The sequence below is a fragment of the Herpailurus yagouaroundi genome, unplaced genomic scaffold, assembly GCF_014898765.1.
Source record: "Herpailurus yagouaroundi ecotype Mexico unplaced genomic scaffold, PumYag 185, whole genome shotgun sequence".
NCBI classification, from domain to species: Eukaryota; Metazoa; Chordata; class Mammalia; order Carnivora; family Felidae; genus Herpailurus; species Herpailurus yagouaroundi.
This window is the reverse complement of record NW_024412416.1, coordinates 21,589,163-21,602,892: the sequence shown is the minus strand read 5'-3', so window position 1 is coordinate 21,602,892 and position 13,730 is coordinate 21,589,163. Positions and strand designations below refer to the sequence as shown.

The 13,730-nt window shown below is 39.8% G+C and overlaps 1 protein-coding gene across 10 annotated transcripts in view; it reads left to right on the top strand.

Moving 5' to 3' along the window:
• The window catches only part of TRPM1 (transient receptor potential cation channel subfamily M member 1), a 139,458-nt gene that overhangs the window by 101,155 nt on the left and 24,573 nt on the right, over window positions 1-13,730 (top strand). For 5 of the 10 annotated variants that reach the window (XM_040493854.1, XM_040493852.1, XM_040493849.1 and 2 more), the window contains 7 exons: window positions 909-1,137; window positions 5,746-5,868; window positions 6,067-6,198; window positions 8,197-8,325; window positions 10,014-10,265; window positions 11,399-11,591; window positions 13,095-13,115. In XM_040493854.1, the coding sequence (XP_040349788.1) occupies window positions 909-1,137; window positions 5,746-5,868; window positions 6,067-6,198; window positions 8,197-8,325; window positions 10,014-10,265; window positions 11,399-11,591; window positions 13,095-13,115 (1,079 nt within the window). The remainder of the gene's footprint in view (window positions 1-908; window positions 1,138-5,745; window positions 5,869-6,066; window positions 6,199-8,196; window positions 8,326-10,013; window positions 10,266-11,398; window positions 11,592-13,094; window positions 13,116-13,730) is intronic. The other 5 variants (XM_040493856.1, XM_040493850.1, XM_040493860.1 and 2 more) reach the window with 3 other exon arrangements.

The window sequence follows — 13,730 nt, the reverse complement described above, 5'->3', positions numbered from 1 at the left end:
TCCTATCTACATCCCTCAGCTCATAACTGGAATAAAATCTTACAGAAAATAAAGAAACAAAAATAGAGAGGGGCGATCATTCTGGGACTTCATCTTAACCACATTCCATGAAAAATGTTGAAGGTACAGGGAATGTTTACAACAGTCATTGAATGTTTGAATGAGGGCCATGTAGAAAATGGAATAAAGTTTATGTTTATAATTCAACTTGCCATCCTCTCCTCCTCTCCCCCAACTTGGCTCCCATTACTTCCCCCTCCTCCACCTCCAACCACTAGGCCCTCACTGCTCTAGGCCCCCGTGACAACTAGAACTTGTCTCTATCATAGCCCTAGGAACGTTGAATTTTCTTGTGACCATTGTGTTATTGAAGTATTGCACACAGGCAGGGAAAGGCACATGTACAAATGTATGGCTTGATGACCGTTCACAAACAGAACACCCCAGGATGACCAGCACCTAGATGAAGAAACGGGACCTTACCCAGACCTGCCAGTATTCCTGGTGTCCCCTTTCCTGTACCCTCCACAAAGGATAGTCCTTATTCTGACCTCTATTGCCATAGAGCTTTGCTGTCCTTTCTGTCTGCATCCCTGTTCTGTGAAGACTTGAGGGAAGAGAACTTTGTCTTCTCGTCTCTGAGTGCCTGATGCCTGAAAGGCAGATTTGGGGTCAATCTAAACTCCATTTGCAGCAAGAGCAGTCAGCCCCCCAACACAACTGAGCACAGAGCCCCGGCCCCGGCCATTCCCACCTGGCAACATACCCTGGGAGCTTCTGGGGTATGCAGAGGATTGGAAATCAAGGATTCTGTGTCCTGGGCTCCATGATGTGTCTGTGGATATGTCTCTCTCACAGTGTGTGTAGCCACTGCAGCGTCAGCTCTGACTGTGCTCCCTTCCCTTCAGAGACTTCGGCCAGCTTGCCGTGGAGTTGTTAGACCAGTCCTATAAGCACGATGAGCAGATCGCCATGAAACTGCTGACCTATGAGCTGAAGAACTGGAGCAACTCCACCTGCCTCAAGCTGGCAGTGGCGGCCAAACACCGGGACTTCATCGCTCACACCTGCAGCCAGATGCTGCTGACAGACATGTGGATGGGAAGGCTGCGAATGAGGAAAAACCCCGGCCTAAAAGTACGTATGGCTTATTGTCATAGTGGTAACAAGTGACACCTGTGTGAGCTCTTACTCTGCACCTTGCAGAGCCAGGCATTCCTGTGGATTATTTCATTTATTCCTCTGAACAGCCCCATGAGGGAGATGCTTGCCTTACAGATGAAAAACCTGAAGCTTCAAGGTTGACTTGCCTAGGATCTGAGCTGGTGAGGTGTGGGTCCAGGCCCTGAACCCAGGTGGCCTAATGCCAGACATAACTGGTGTGCCTGGCTCACAGAGATTGGAGTTCACCCTAACTAACCACATCCCAGGACAGGCCATCTTCCTGCCATTAAATCAGGCACCTGAACTCTGTTTCTATAGATCCTGTTACAACTCTGAAACTGTGTGATTATATATATTTTTAATGTTTATTTTTATTTTTGAGAGAGACAGAACATTAGAAGGGGAGGGGCAGAGAGAGAAGGAGACACAGAATCTGAAGCAGGCTCCAGGCTCTGAGCTATCAGCACAGAGCCCGATGTGGGGCTCAAACTCACGAACCGTGAGATCATGACCTGAGCCGAAATCGGACACTTAACCAACTAAGCCACCCAGGAGCCCCTGAAATTATGTGATATTATTTTAATTGGCAACATTTCATTATATGGGGTTTATAAGAGAATATGAAGTTATAGTAGGGTTTGAAAGGCTGTAGTCGGTACAAATTGTATTGTGATCAAATCTTAGCTCTGCTGTTTAGTACTGTTAACTAGTAGGTAAGAAAAGATTCTAATCTTCAAATAATCCAGCTCCCTCATGGCAATATTATGCCAATCTCGTGGGATTGCCATGAGAGTAAAGAAAAGACATCTTATGTTATATTGTGTAGTGTGGTTCTGGCAAATAGAAGGCATTTCATTTCTTAATAATATGAATGTTATGTCTTGCCCTCATATGAAAACTGAGCAGTGGGATTAAAAATCTGTCAGATTAAATGAGTATAAGGAGTCAGTGAGATCCAAGAAGGAAGGAATCAAGAAGAACAGAAATGAGTCCAATAAATAGATGGAATGACCAAGAGGCTACAAGTGTCAGGGATAAAGGTCAAGGAAACAAGAACAGTTTCTTAACAAGAAAATCTTTAACGAGAACATAGAAGGGGGATCAGATTTCAAGTAAAACAAAAATGCACACAAAAGTTAAGGCTCAGTTACGATTCAAATTAAAACTCAGAATGATTTTGAGCAACTGGTAGTGTGTAAAAAAAGACCATTTGACCTCTGATATCAAGAACATGATCCTTTAGTGGTACCAGAATTCTGCATTAAAATTGCCATATGGCCACACAATAAACAATATTTATATAGTAATAAAAATGGAAATGCTTTTTATTGGTTTTTCAGTTTTTGGAATAGTCCCATAGACAAAGCACTGAAGACTCAAATATGATTCCTTAAACAGAATACAAATGCCACCAAGTATAAAATACAAAAAGCAGACACCTACCTAGGTGGCTCAGTCAGTTGAGCGTCTAACTCTTGGTTTCAGTTCAGGTCATGATCTCATGGTTTGTGGGATCAAGCCCAGCATCAGGCTCTGGGCTGACAGTGCAGAGCCTGCTTGGGATTCTCTCTCTTGCCCTCTCTTTGCCCCTTCCCCACTCGCTCTCTCTCAGAATAAATAAATAAACATTTTTTTAAAAAAGAAAATACAGGGGCACCTGGGTGGTTCGGTCAGTTAGGCATCTGACTTCGGTTCAGGTCATGATCTCGCAGTCTATGACCCCACATGGGGCTCTGTGCTGACAGCTTGGAGCCTGGAGCCTGCTTCAGAATCTGCGTCTCCCCTCTCTCTCTGCCCCTCCCCCACTTGTGCTGTGTCTTGCTCTCTCAAAAATAAATGTTAAAAATTTTTTTTTAAAAAGAAAATACAAGAATCAAAGGCACAGCTGGGAAAAACTGGGTGGTAGAAGGAGGAAGGGAGGGTGGTGAGAAGGATAATATCCCATATTATAATGTGGGGAATCGAGACTATCAAAAGTTGTTGAAACAAGAGAAAAAGATTTCAGTTCATGATATAAAGTTACAAAGATAACCTTGTAGGAACTGAAAACATTCATGTGGCTATCAAAAATGGGAGCAGAGGAATAGATGAAACGAGATCAAGTCTTGTCTAAAATAATAGGATGTCAGGGCACCTACGTGGCTCAGTCAGTTAAGCATCCAACTTGGGCTCAAGTCACGATCTTGCAGTTCCCAAGTTCAAGCCCCGCATTGGGATTTCTGCTGTCAGTGCGGAACCCACTTCAGATCTTCTGTCCCCCTCTCTTTCTGCCCCTCCCCTGCTTGTGCACTCTCTCTCTCTCTCAGAAATAAATAAACATTAAAAAAAATAGGATGTTAATAGGTAGTACTTAAACTAACAAAGAAATAGCAATATAAAGCGTCACTCATGTTGTTAAAAACATGAAGTTATTAAAAAAACTAAAATCAGAAATAGTTAAAAGTGATTATCTCAAAATATGATTCAAAAATACTTCTTGAAGACAAATGATATGAAATTACATATTGAAAAAAAACACTTTCTAGACACATATATCAACCCAGAACAACCAACATCAACACACATTTTTAAATTACTGGATCTTAATGAAAAAGAAAAAACTCCCTGGGCATCCAGGCAAACACAACAACAACCAAAGTGAAAGTTACTTATAAGGGAAAGAAAATTAGATTATAATCAGACTTCCAGCAGCAACCACTTGTGTCAGAGAAAAAATTGGCGTGTGTCATATAAAGATACTCCCAGAAGGAAAATGACAGACCAGGATTTTATATCCAACAAAAGTGACTGTTAAATATAAAAGGTATACACAAACCATTAGCAACAGGCAAGGACCCCAGGAAATATTGTTCTTATGAGCCCTTTCTAAAGACTCTGTTAGGTAATGAGCTTCCAAGAACCACAGTAACCAAAGAGGCATCAGTATAAGGACTAATGGTAAGCCTCAGATATATATTTACATATAGTGCTGAGACTAGGGGAGGGTTAAGAGGGAGAGAGTATAGTATGCAATGGCTATGTGTTCTGATAATATAGATATAATACAACCTTTTTAAAAAAGAGGAGAGAATTGAAACACCTATGCAAAAAAAAAAAGTAACTCTTCAGTAATCATAATCAATAGCAGTAGTATTAACATTGTTATTCTGAAACTATAAAGCAACTGAATAACGAGGGGTATTTTAATTCTATCATGTCTGTCCTTTAGAACTAGGATTCAGTGTGTAGCAAAAGGAAACACAGCTATGGTCTAGAAAGGGGTAAATGAAAAGCCTATAGTGTTTAAACAGAAGCATCAGTACAAACTCATTCCATCTCTGAGCAATGAAAAGCCTGGACACAATGACCTACTGAAAAGCAGTGAACATCTCCAGTGCCCAGATTGTGGTCTTGCAATACCATTTCCCACTAACTGGGGCCAGAACTTCTTGGAGAAATGATTCGTTCCAGATCTGGAGCAAGAAAATTCCAAGATAAGCCTAGAACATCTTGACATACCAGATGGCAAAGAAGCTATCAAAGATCAGTAGGGTAAGAACGGGGGACAGAGGAGCCCACTCGAAGAGGCTTCCACTGGCCAAAAGAGACGTTCTATTCTATTTCTTTGTTTGGTCTATTCATGCACCTACACCCTACTATCTTAATTACTGATTTTTTATAATATAACTTTTAATGTACGGTAGAAGTAGCCCTTTTGTGGTATCCTTAACAATGTATCACTGAGGGGGCACCTGGGTGGCTCAGTTGGTTAAGTGTTCGACTTCAGCTGAGGTCATGATCTCACGGTTAATGAGTTTGAGACCCACATTGGGCTCTGTGCTGACAGGCTCAGAGCCTGGAGCCTGCTTCAGATTCTGTGTCTCCCTCTCTCTCTCACTCTCAGTCTCTCTCTCTCTAAAATAAACATTTTTTAAAATTAAAAAATGTATTATTTAATATAACATTAATATTCATATATAAATATATATTTAATAAATATATAATTTATAAATATAAATAATAGTTATTGTTTAATATTATAATATTATAATAGTTAATTGTTTAATGATATACTATAATATTTTATTATTTAATCATATAATACTTTTATTTAATAATATAATGATAATATACTATTATAATAATTTTTATTATTTAAAAATAATATTGGAGATACACATCAGTTATTTCTACATAAAATATTTTTTATCTACTTCACTATCAGTATTACTATATTTTGTTTATTTGTTCTCATTTATTATATTTTAATTTAAAGATTTACCCGCTTTGAAACTCAATATAAGCTCTTTGCTTTTAAGACACAATTCCACACAATACTGCTTGCTGTCTATCTAAAATAATGTGATGAAAGTACTTACAGTTTTCAGTTGCAACTCTACCAACTCTTATTCAGTGTATCAAACAGAATAAGCCACAGAACATCAGAGCAGAGATAAACCTGTTTTAGGACAAATCAATTTGTTGAGTGGTGCTAAAGGTCATAATTTAAAATTTTTATATATACTAGGAAAATTTTCTAGAATTGCCATAGCTTAGAAATCTAAAAATTAAAAAAAAAATCTTTTTTATCATCCTATATAGGTTATAATGGGGATTCTTCTTCCCCCTACCATCTTGTTTTTGGAATTTCGCACATATGATGACTTCTCATATCAGACATCCAAGGAAAATGAAGATGGCAAAGAAAAAGAAGAGGAAAATGTGGTCAGTGATACCCTTGACCATAACAGTATCAATTGACTTTCATTCTCAAAATTGTTGAGATTTCTCTTACCATGAATTTAGAAACCATAGTAATTGGGGAAATTTGTATACTTCTTTATTTTTAAAAAAATATCTGTTAAATACTGTGCATTTCCCATTTAGCAACCTGCTTGCTGTGTGCTGTTCTCTGTTTTCCAGGATGCCAATGCAGATGCTGGTTCAAGAAAGGGCGATGAGGAGAATGAGCACAAAAAGCAAAGAAGCATTCCCATTGGAACAAAGATCTGTGAATTCTATAACGCTCCCATTGTCAAGTTCTGGTTTTACACAGTAAGGCTTCCTCTTTCGCATTGGCCATCTAACATGTTTTGAATATGCAGGATTGTTAGAATCAAGAAACATGTCAAAGGCTTTTAAAAATGTTTTAAAATTCACCAAATTAAAATGAATTATGAAAACAAAACTGGGACTAATTCAGATCTTCACCTAAAATTGTATCTGGATATCTTGTTCTATATTTTACATGCATGTAGGAATGTGGCCATCCTAGCCCCAAATACACCATTTCATAATGCAAAATAGTCTTATTTGCTTAAGATGAGGGATTTTTTTTTAATGCTCTCAGTAATACAAACTTAGGGAACTATAGCTTTATTTTTAAACGGACACAGATGATTGGTGATTTAAAGAGCAAACTCACAGTTAACCATTTTTTTCATAAAACTAGAGGGGCCACTAAAGGAATGTGGTTGAACCCAGGTCATAAACTCCTAGACCAGGGGAACAAATCAAGGCCTCTACACTCTGAAATGCACACCAAATTGACCACAGTCTGGCTTCACACTCTCCTCCAGCTGCCTTTGGTGGCCACTGTCTTGGCATCTCCAACAGTGTGGCCATCTATAACCAGAGAAGACTCAGTCTTACACATTCATGCTGGGACATCCGCAGATGGGCAGATGGGAAGGCTCCCAGCTGTGGGAGGTCCCAGGAGGCACACAAAGGCTCCCACAACCTTGCAGTCTGGGGAGGTTGGGACAAGACTACTCATGAAACCCCAAGCACCAAGCTTCAGCCTCTGCCAGGCAGGCCCTGGCACTGTGGCTCCATTTGAGACTAGGCAGGGACAGGCGATGGGAGGTGAGGAGCTGGGTCCAAATCTATGAATGAAGCAATTGGCAGGGGGGTAAGCAGTGGGCAAGAGGAAGGCTGCATGTGGATCCAGATCAACTATGCACCTGGACACCCAACCTTTTGGTAGCCACACCTGGTGTGGTGGCAGAGCCACTGCTGCCCATCTGCTCTGGTAAGAACCAGCTGAGCACTGGCCTGGACTTCAGGAGAGTTCAGCATAGGGTGGGGCCACACCCTATGTAGAAGACCCCCAGTGTCACCCTGCCCCTCGGACTGCTAGCTCTGACCCGGTGGGAGGGTGTGACATGTTTTATAGCTTCCCAGGGGATTCCGACATGGCCCAATTTGGAGAATTCTGATTCCTCTGCAAGGAATAAATCATGGATTCGAGGGATTTTACTGTATTACTGGTAAAGCTTATGCAATTGGGAGGGGTGGGGGTGAATCTTAAAAAATAAAAACTGCCGAATCACAGATGCACAATTGCTAGAACACTACCCCCTGACCCCCATAACTCCTGAAGAGGCCTGTGCCAATGAGGCTCCAAAGGTGAAGATTCATCAGCTCCACAGTGAATCAACCTCAGACCACCTCCTTCCCACCTGATACCTCACTCTCATATACCTCCAAACTCGGCATATTTTCTTGCCACAAAGATAGGAAACTTGCTGTGGCCACAGCAAACCACAGATATGTGAGCCCTAATTGTAGGGACTCGAGGCAGCTCTGTGCATCAGGGCAGACAGCTCTCACCCCCTCCCTTCTAACCTCCCACATCCACTAACAGTGAAAAGATTCAAGAGGGAAATTTGCAAGGCCGGGAGAGAAAGTAACATTTTCCAATTTCCAGGAATGTAGAAGTCACATGAGTGAAATATTAAAATTTTCTTGTTTCTCATAATTTTGAGCAGCTTCGTAATTCCCCCATGAGGGTGATAGTAGCCACAAATACATCTTCATTTAGAAGATGAAATGCCAGTGCCCATACGATCCTAAAGTATAAAATGCCTCCCGACCTGCCTCAAAGTTTATCTGCACTGGTGATGTGAACAGAAAGTTCCTCTAGGTGAGTCAGTCCAGCTGGAAACGAAAATTTGTTCTTGAAGACCTGTCAACCTGAAAACAGGATTTCAAAGTGTGTTTCCAGCATGTGTTATCTCCCCAAACACAGCTAACTGTTGTTCTGCCCTTCAGATATCATACTTGGGTTACCTCCTGCTATTCAACTATGTCATCCTGGTGCGGATGGACCGCTGGCCTTGTCTCCAGGAGTGGATTGTCATCTCCTACATCGTGAGCCTGGCATTAGAGAAAATACGAGAGGTGATTACTCCAAAGGCCCGTCCCAGCCCCACTAACCACTGACTTTAATTCCGATATAGCTTCTTATTGCAAAAGCACTTCATGAAAATCACAAGTGCCATGGGACCTTTTTCCTCTCTTGAGGCATCACAATCCCAAATGTATTCTATTCTTTTGCTTAAGATTTCTATGTCTTCTGCTTCCAACTGAATCTGAATTTGCAAATCAAAACACAAGGCAAAATAAATGTTTAGTAGCAAAAAACATAGTCTCAGTGCCTATAAAAGCAACAGTAAATGCTGCCAGATACCTGAGATAAACCAATTTCCACAACTGATGTTTTCTGGGAACTGAACCTAGAAACAGAGAGAGACACGAGATGACATTTTTCCTACAATTTAGGACTCAGAATCATGCCCAGGCTCCCTCTACCACCTCCAATGGGGATTCTTCCTTCTTATTAAGGAAGGGCTCTCAGGAGGGGAAATAGGGCCAGGTAATTTTCTAACATCATCCACAAGTTTTAATTCACTACATTAGCTTGTAAAGGGAAAGCTGATATCCAAGAAAATATGAATTTGAACTGAAAAAGCACAAAGAAGGATTCACATTCTTTTTCCACCTGACGTAAAACCAGTACTATTGTTTTGCAATTATTACTAACCCTTTCTCACTGAAAAAAATATTACTGGCAACTTCACCCCAACAGAGAGAGTTTGATGCTATCAGTTTAACAAGAGCCTGAGAAAGAAAAAAGTGCCAAATCCAACATTTTACAGCCCATCTCCTTTGCTACTGCGCTTTCTTTTCTAGCTGGGCTTCGTCAAACTCTGAAGATGTTACAAGTGGGATTTCCCAAGTGGCCTGCAATACCATCCCTTAGTGCCACCATGATCTTGCTGAGTATCAGCCATGTGCTATGATTTCCTCCAGTTACAGAAAGAGGGTAGCCCTCAGCCAGTATGGATGAGCTTTTAAATTAGTGAATCCCTTCTGTGTTGGCCAAAAAATAGCCACCACCCCATCCCACTCATGGGGTCCCCAGGACCTACCCAGTCTCCATAACTAAAGGGGTACCACATGGCACAGCACCCTGCCTCCCACTGCAGGGTCCATGGGGCTCACTGTGTGTACACCTGTGCAGGCTGGTTTTTCAATATTTTCAGTTTTACTCTGAGGAAATAGTGATTTTTTAATCAGTGGTGATTTTTAAAGGGTGATATCTTAAGCAGGAAAATCATTTAATTTCCTCCCGACTTCTCCTATCTATGTTGCAAAGGAATTGTGGCAAACATCTCCTAGCCCGATTCTGCCATCTCCACCAGGTGGATTACCCTTTTGTGAGCCCACACGGGTGTGTCTCCCCTCTAGACTTTTCCTCCTGGACTAACTCAGGAACGTGGGCTGATGGGCACATATCCAGAGTATTAAAAAGAAATCAAGAGGCAGCTGTTTTAATTACAGCCAGAAGAACATAATTTACAAGGCATTTCCTGAGAGTTTGTGAAACACTGCATCTAGGAATATAGAGGATTCCATGGAATTTCCCTTTCGAGATATCTTTCAATGCCTGAGAAGATTAGTGTGTAGAGGTCTTCACCAGGAAATGGGACCAGATGCCCTGGAATGTTCCACCAGTCCTATCTTTCCAAGATTCTGAGATGCGGCTTCCAACACAGCATTCCTTGTTCATTGTTCTTTGTTTTCAGATCCTCATGTCAGAACCAGGAAAACTCAGCCAGAAAATAAAAGTTTGGCTTCAAGAGTACTGGAACATCACGGATCTTGTGGCCATTTCCATGTTCATGATTGGAGCAATCCTTCGCCTACAAAAGCAGCCGTATATGGGCTATGGTCGAGTGATCTACTGTGTGGATATCATCTTCTGGTACATCCGTGTCCTGGACATCTTTGGTGTCAACAAGTATCTGGGGCCTTATGTGATGATGATTGGAAAGATGGTTAGTACTGACATCCCGTTAGTAACTAGAGATGCTGTGGTTGTGGTTAGAACCTGAGACCAAGCCTTGGGTGTGGCTTTGTCAGATTTCATTTGGTCTTTCCTTTGCAATTAGTTTCTTACAGGAAATGTTTTTTGCTTTAAGATACATAGTTTTCCTACACATTAATATGGTATATACATACAGTACATACTGCTTTATACAGAGGTATGTGTGTGTATATATATATATATATATATATATATACTGTATCTATGTACATACTAATACTGCATGTGTGTGTGTATATATATATATATATATGTTTATATATATAGCAATAATCTAGTTGATAACATGTGGTAAAAGCCAGAGACAAATAGGGCCCAGGGTCACTCCACAACCTGTATTCCAATCTTCAGCCCATGTACTCTGGTCTGAGGGTAATTCATGTGATTAGGCCAAGTCCATGGCAACATTTCTTCCAGAATAGACCATACTATATGGGAAAAAAATGAGTCAGCATATCATCCTTACATCACCTAAAACAGCTTCAGTGTTAGGACCGAACCCAGAAGAAAGGAAGTATCTTAAATTTACAAATAACATTTTATAGTGCACGTGGCTTTGAGTAAAAGGATATATGATTTAGCTTATCCTGTCAAGGGCCCTCATCTTCAGAGATGTCCAAAATTAGGAATTATACCAGTTCGGTATCCACAGTAAACAGAGCACTGCTCACTGTAACCACTCAGCATTTGTGTAATGAATGAATAAATATCATTCTGTATTCTCAATTCATTATCTTGTTTTCTTAGATATCTCCTCTGACTCCTTAGTTTCCCTTACAAATTCCCATGTTTCCCCCATAATTCTTCCCTTTCTTCATTTGCACTCGCAGTTATGAGAGGACTATTTGTTTATGGGCAACAGTAGAGGAGAAGAAAGAGTGAGAACAAATGAGGGAGTCAATGTTCTAGAATAAGATGTATGTATTGCATGGTGTATAAAAACTAGGAGCCCATGGCTCAGATGGAGAGAAGAGAAAGAGACTCTTCTTCCTAATTAAGCACTCATGAAGTCTTTGGGGAGAGCATTACAATGAACCAGGTGAACCCGGCCCATGAGTCAAGAGACATGTTTTCTCTACTCAGATGATTGACATGCTGTATTTTGTGGTCATCATGCTGGTTGTGCTGATGAGTTTTGGAGTAGCCCGTCAAGCCATTTTGCACCCAGATGAGGAGCCTTCTTGGAGACTGGCCCGAAACATCTTCTACATGCCCTACTGGATGATCTATGGAGAGGTGTTTGCAGACCAGATAGACCGTAAGAATAGAATTCATAGTAAGATTCTCTTCCCTGCTTCTGAGGCAGATGATCAGTTCCAAATTAATGGAAGAGCCTGTGTTAATTTGGAAATAAATTACTTTTTATTCTGCCATGAGCATCAAATCATTTTATGAAGGAGTAAGTGCAGAATATGAAATGTAGATTTTTGAGACATTAGTCATTTCTTCTCTTCTAAAAACCGTTAACCAGAATTTTGAGTCTGATCACTTTAGCTGGACCTGGTGAATATCTTATCACATGAATGCAGCACCAGTGCCAATATCCTAATATTTCTTCAATGTAAATTTCTTTCTACTCCAAGGCAGAGCTAGTAATATTGTTCCAAGAGAATGAAATAGCGAGCATGACAAGGTGACTGGTGTCTTGTGTCATCCTCTTCTTCAAGCCTCTTCTCCAAAGGCCATTTTCCATGTGGCTATCAATTTCTCTTCACTTATGCAGTTCAAATTTTGTTGTTAATTGTTATTGTTATTATTATGATTAAAAATAATCAGGATGTTAGCAGAGGAAATAAGCCATAATCCTGTATGGATTTCTGGGTGGCGCAGGCCCCAGCCCCTCCCCAGGCTGAGTTGATAGATCATGGTATCTCTTGTGTGGTAGGTTCTTCAGACCTGTTCTTGTGTTTGCCCCCATATTTTCATTTGCATGTTGTACTCTGTCACAAATTATCAGACTGCTATTTCCAGTGTTCTGCTTCTTGGGGATAGGTTTTGAATATCTTCCACTTGTATCAAACACACAGTTGTCAAAACATCGTCTGCCACTGGGTTAGACTGATAACTAGTTCATACAATGCCTTCTACCTAGCTTTCAGAACATAACTCCAAACACATTATCATGACAAGTATCTCAAAGTCAATGCGAGATATTGAATGTGTCTGTAGCTTGGTAAACCAGAATGTAAAAATCTAATTTGGTTTCCAAAGAATATTTGCTTAGGTAAACATATGATCCAGACATAAATTGTAATATTTTTAATTTTTTATTATTAAATTTGCTAATGAGAAGATAAAGAGGCAAATGAGTATATTTTCATTAAATGTAGGTTTTTGATTCTTGATCTGATTATTGCATAATAATTTTGCATTTCTTTGTGCTTATGAGGTATGTGAATTGGGATATAGAGAACGCCTGATTGGTTAACCAGTTGATTAAAATGATCATCTGCCAGTAGCCTCATATCTTTTTCACAGTATTTTTTAACTAGTGAGCTTCTTATTGCTTTATAACATATGGTAAAATCAATGTTCGTGAAATATATATATATATTTCCTAGTATTAATAATGTGTATAATTTCCTCTAAATAGACCACTGTTTCCAAGCATGAATCTATAATTCCCAGGCTTGAATACTTTGCATTTGTTGACACCAAAACCGTTCTTAAGTTGCTAATCATGTGTTTTACTTTTCTCTCAATTGTCATCTCATTTTCTTTCCTCCCTTCCTGTCACAACTAAAAAATAAATAAAATCCTGCTTCCAATCGCTATATAGTCTACGCCATGGAAATTAATCGTAAGTTTACACAGAATTGATGACTCTAGTTCATGAAATGTATGTATTCATCAGTCTCTTCCTAATATAATTACTGATAGCCTTACGCTGGTCTTAAATATTCCTCTTGTTTTCTGATGTTAATACTCTTTTAAACTGTAAGTAAGTAAAAAGTAGGTAGACGATAAATTTATGGCAATTACTTCACTGATCACTTTTGCAGTCATTCTATTTTTTAGTTCAGGACATAGGTCCCATAGGATCAAAGTGGCATTTTGAATGAGCAGAGAAAGGATGATTTTCCAAAATGATACCAGAACTGTTGATTAACAAATTTGAGGGTAGAGGGCATCGTACCTCCTTCCTCATAACAAAATTATTTCCAAAGTTCATGTACAAGTGAAATTAAGGAGACAACATAAGCTGATCTTAAGTAATCAGAAGACACAATAACTTTCTAATGGGTAACAGTACAGAAAAAAAGATCTATCTGCTTAGAAATTAAGAACTTCTGTATATGAAAAACACAAAGAAAGAAACGGGAAAACGTTTACAAATATAAGTCAAGAATGACTATCTCTGAGTGCAGAAATGAGCTTCTTATTTTCTTTGTAGGAGATATTTTCACATGAAAAA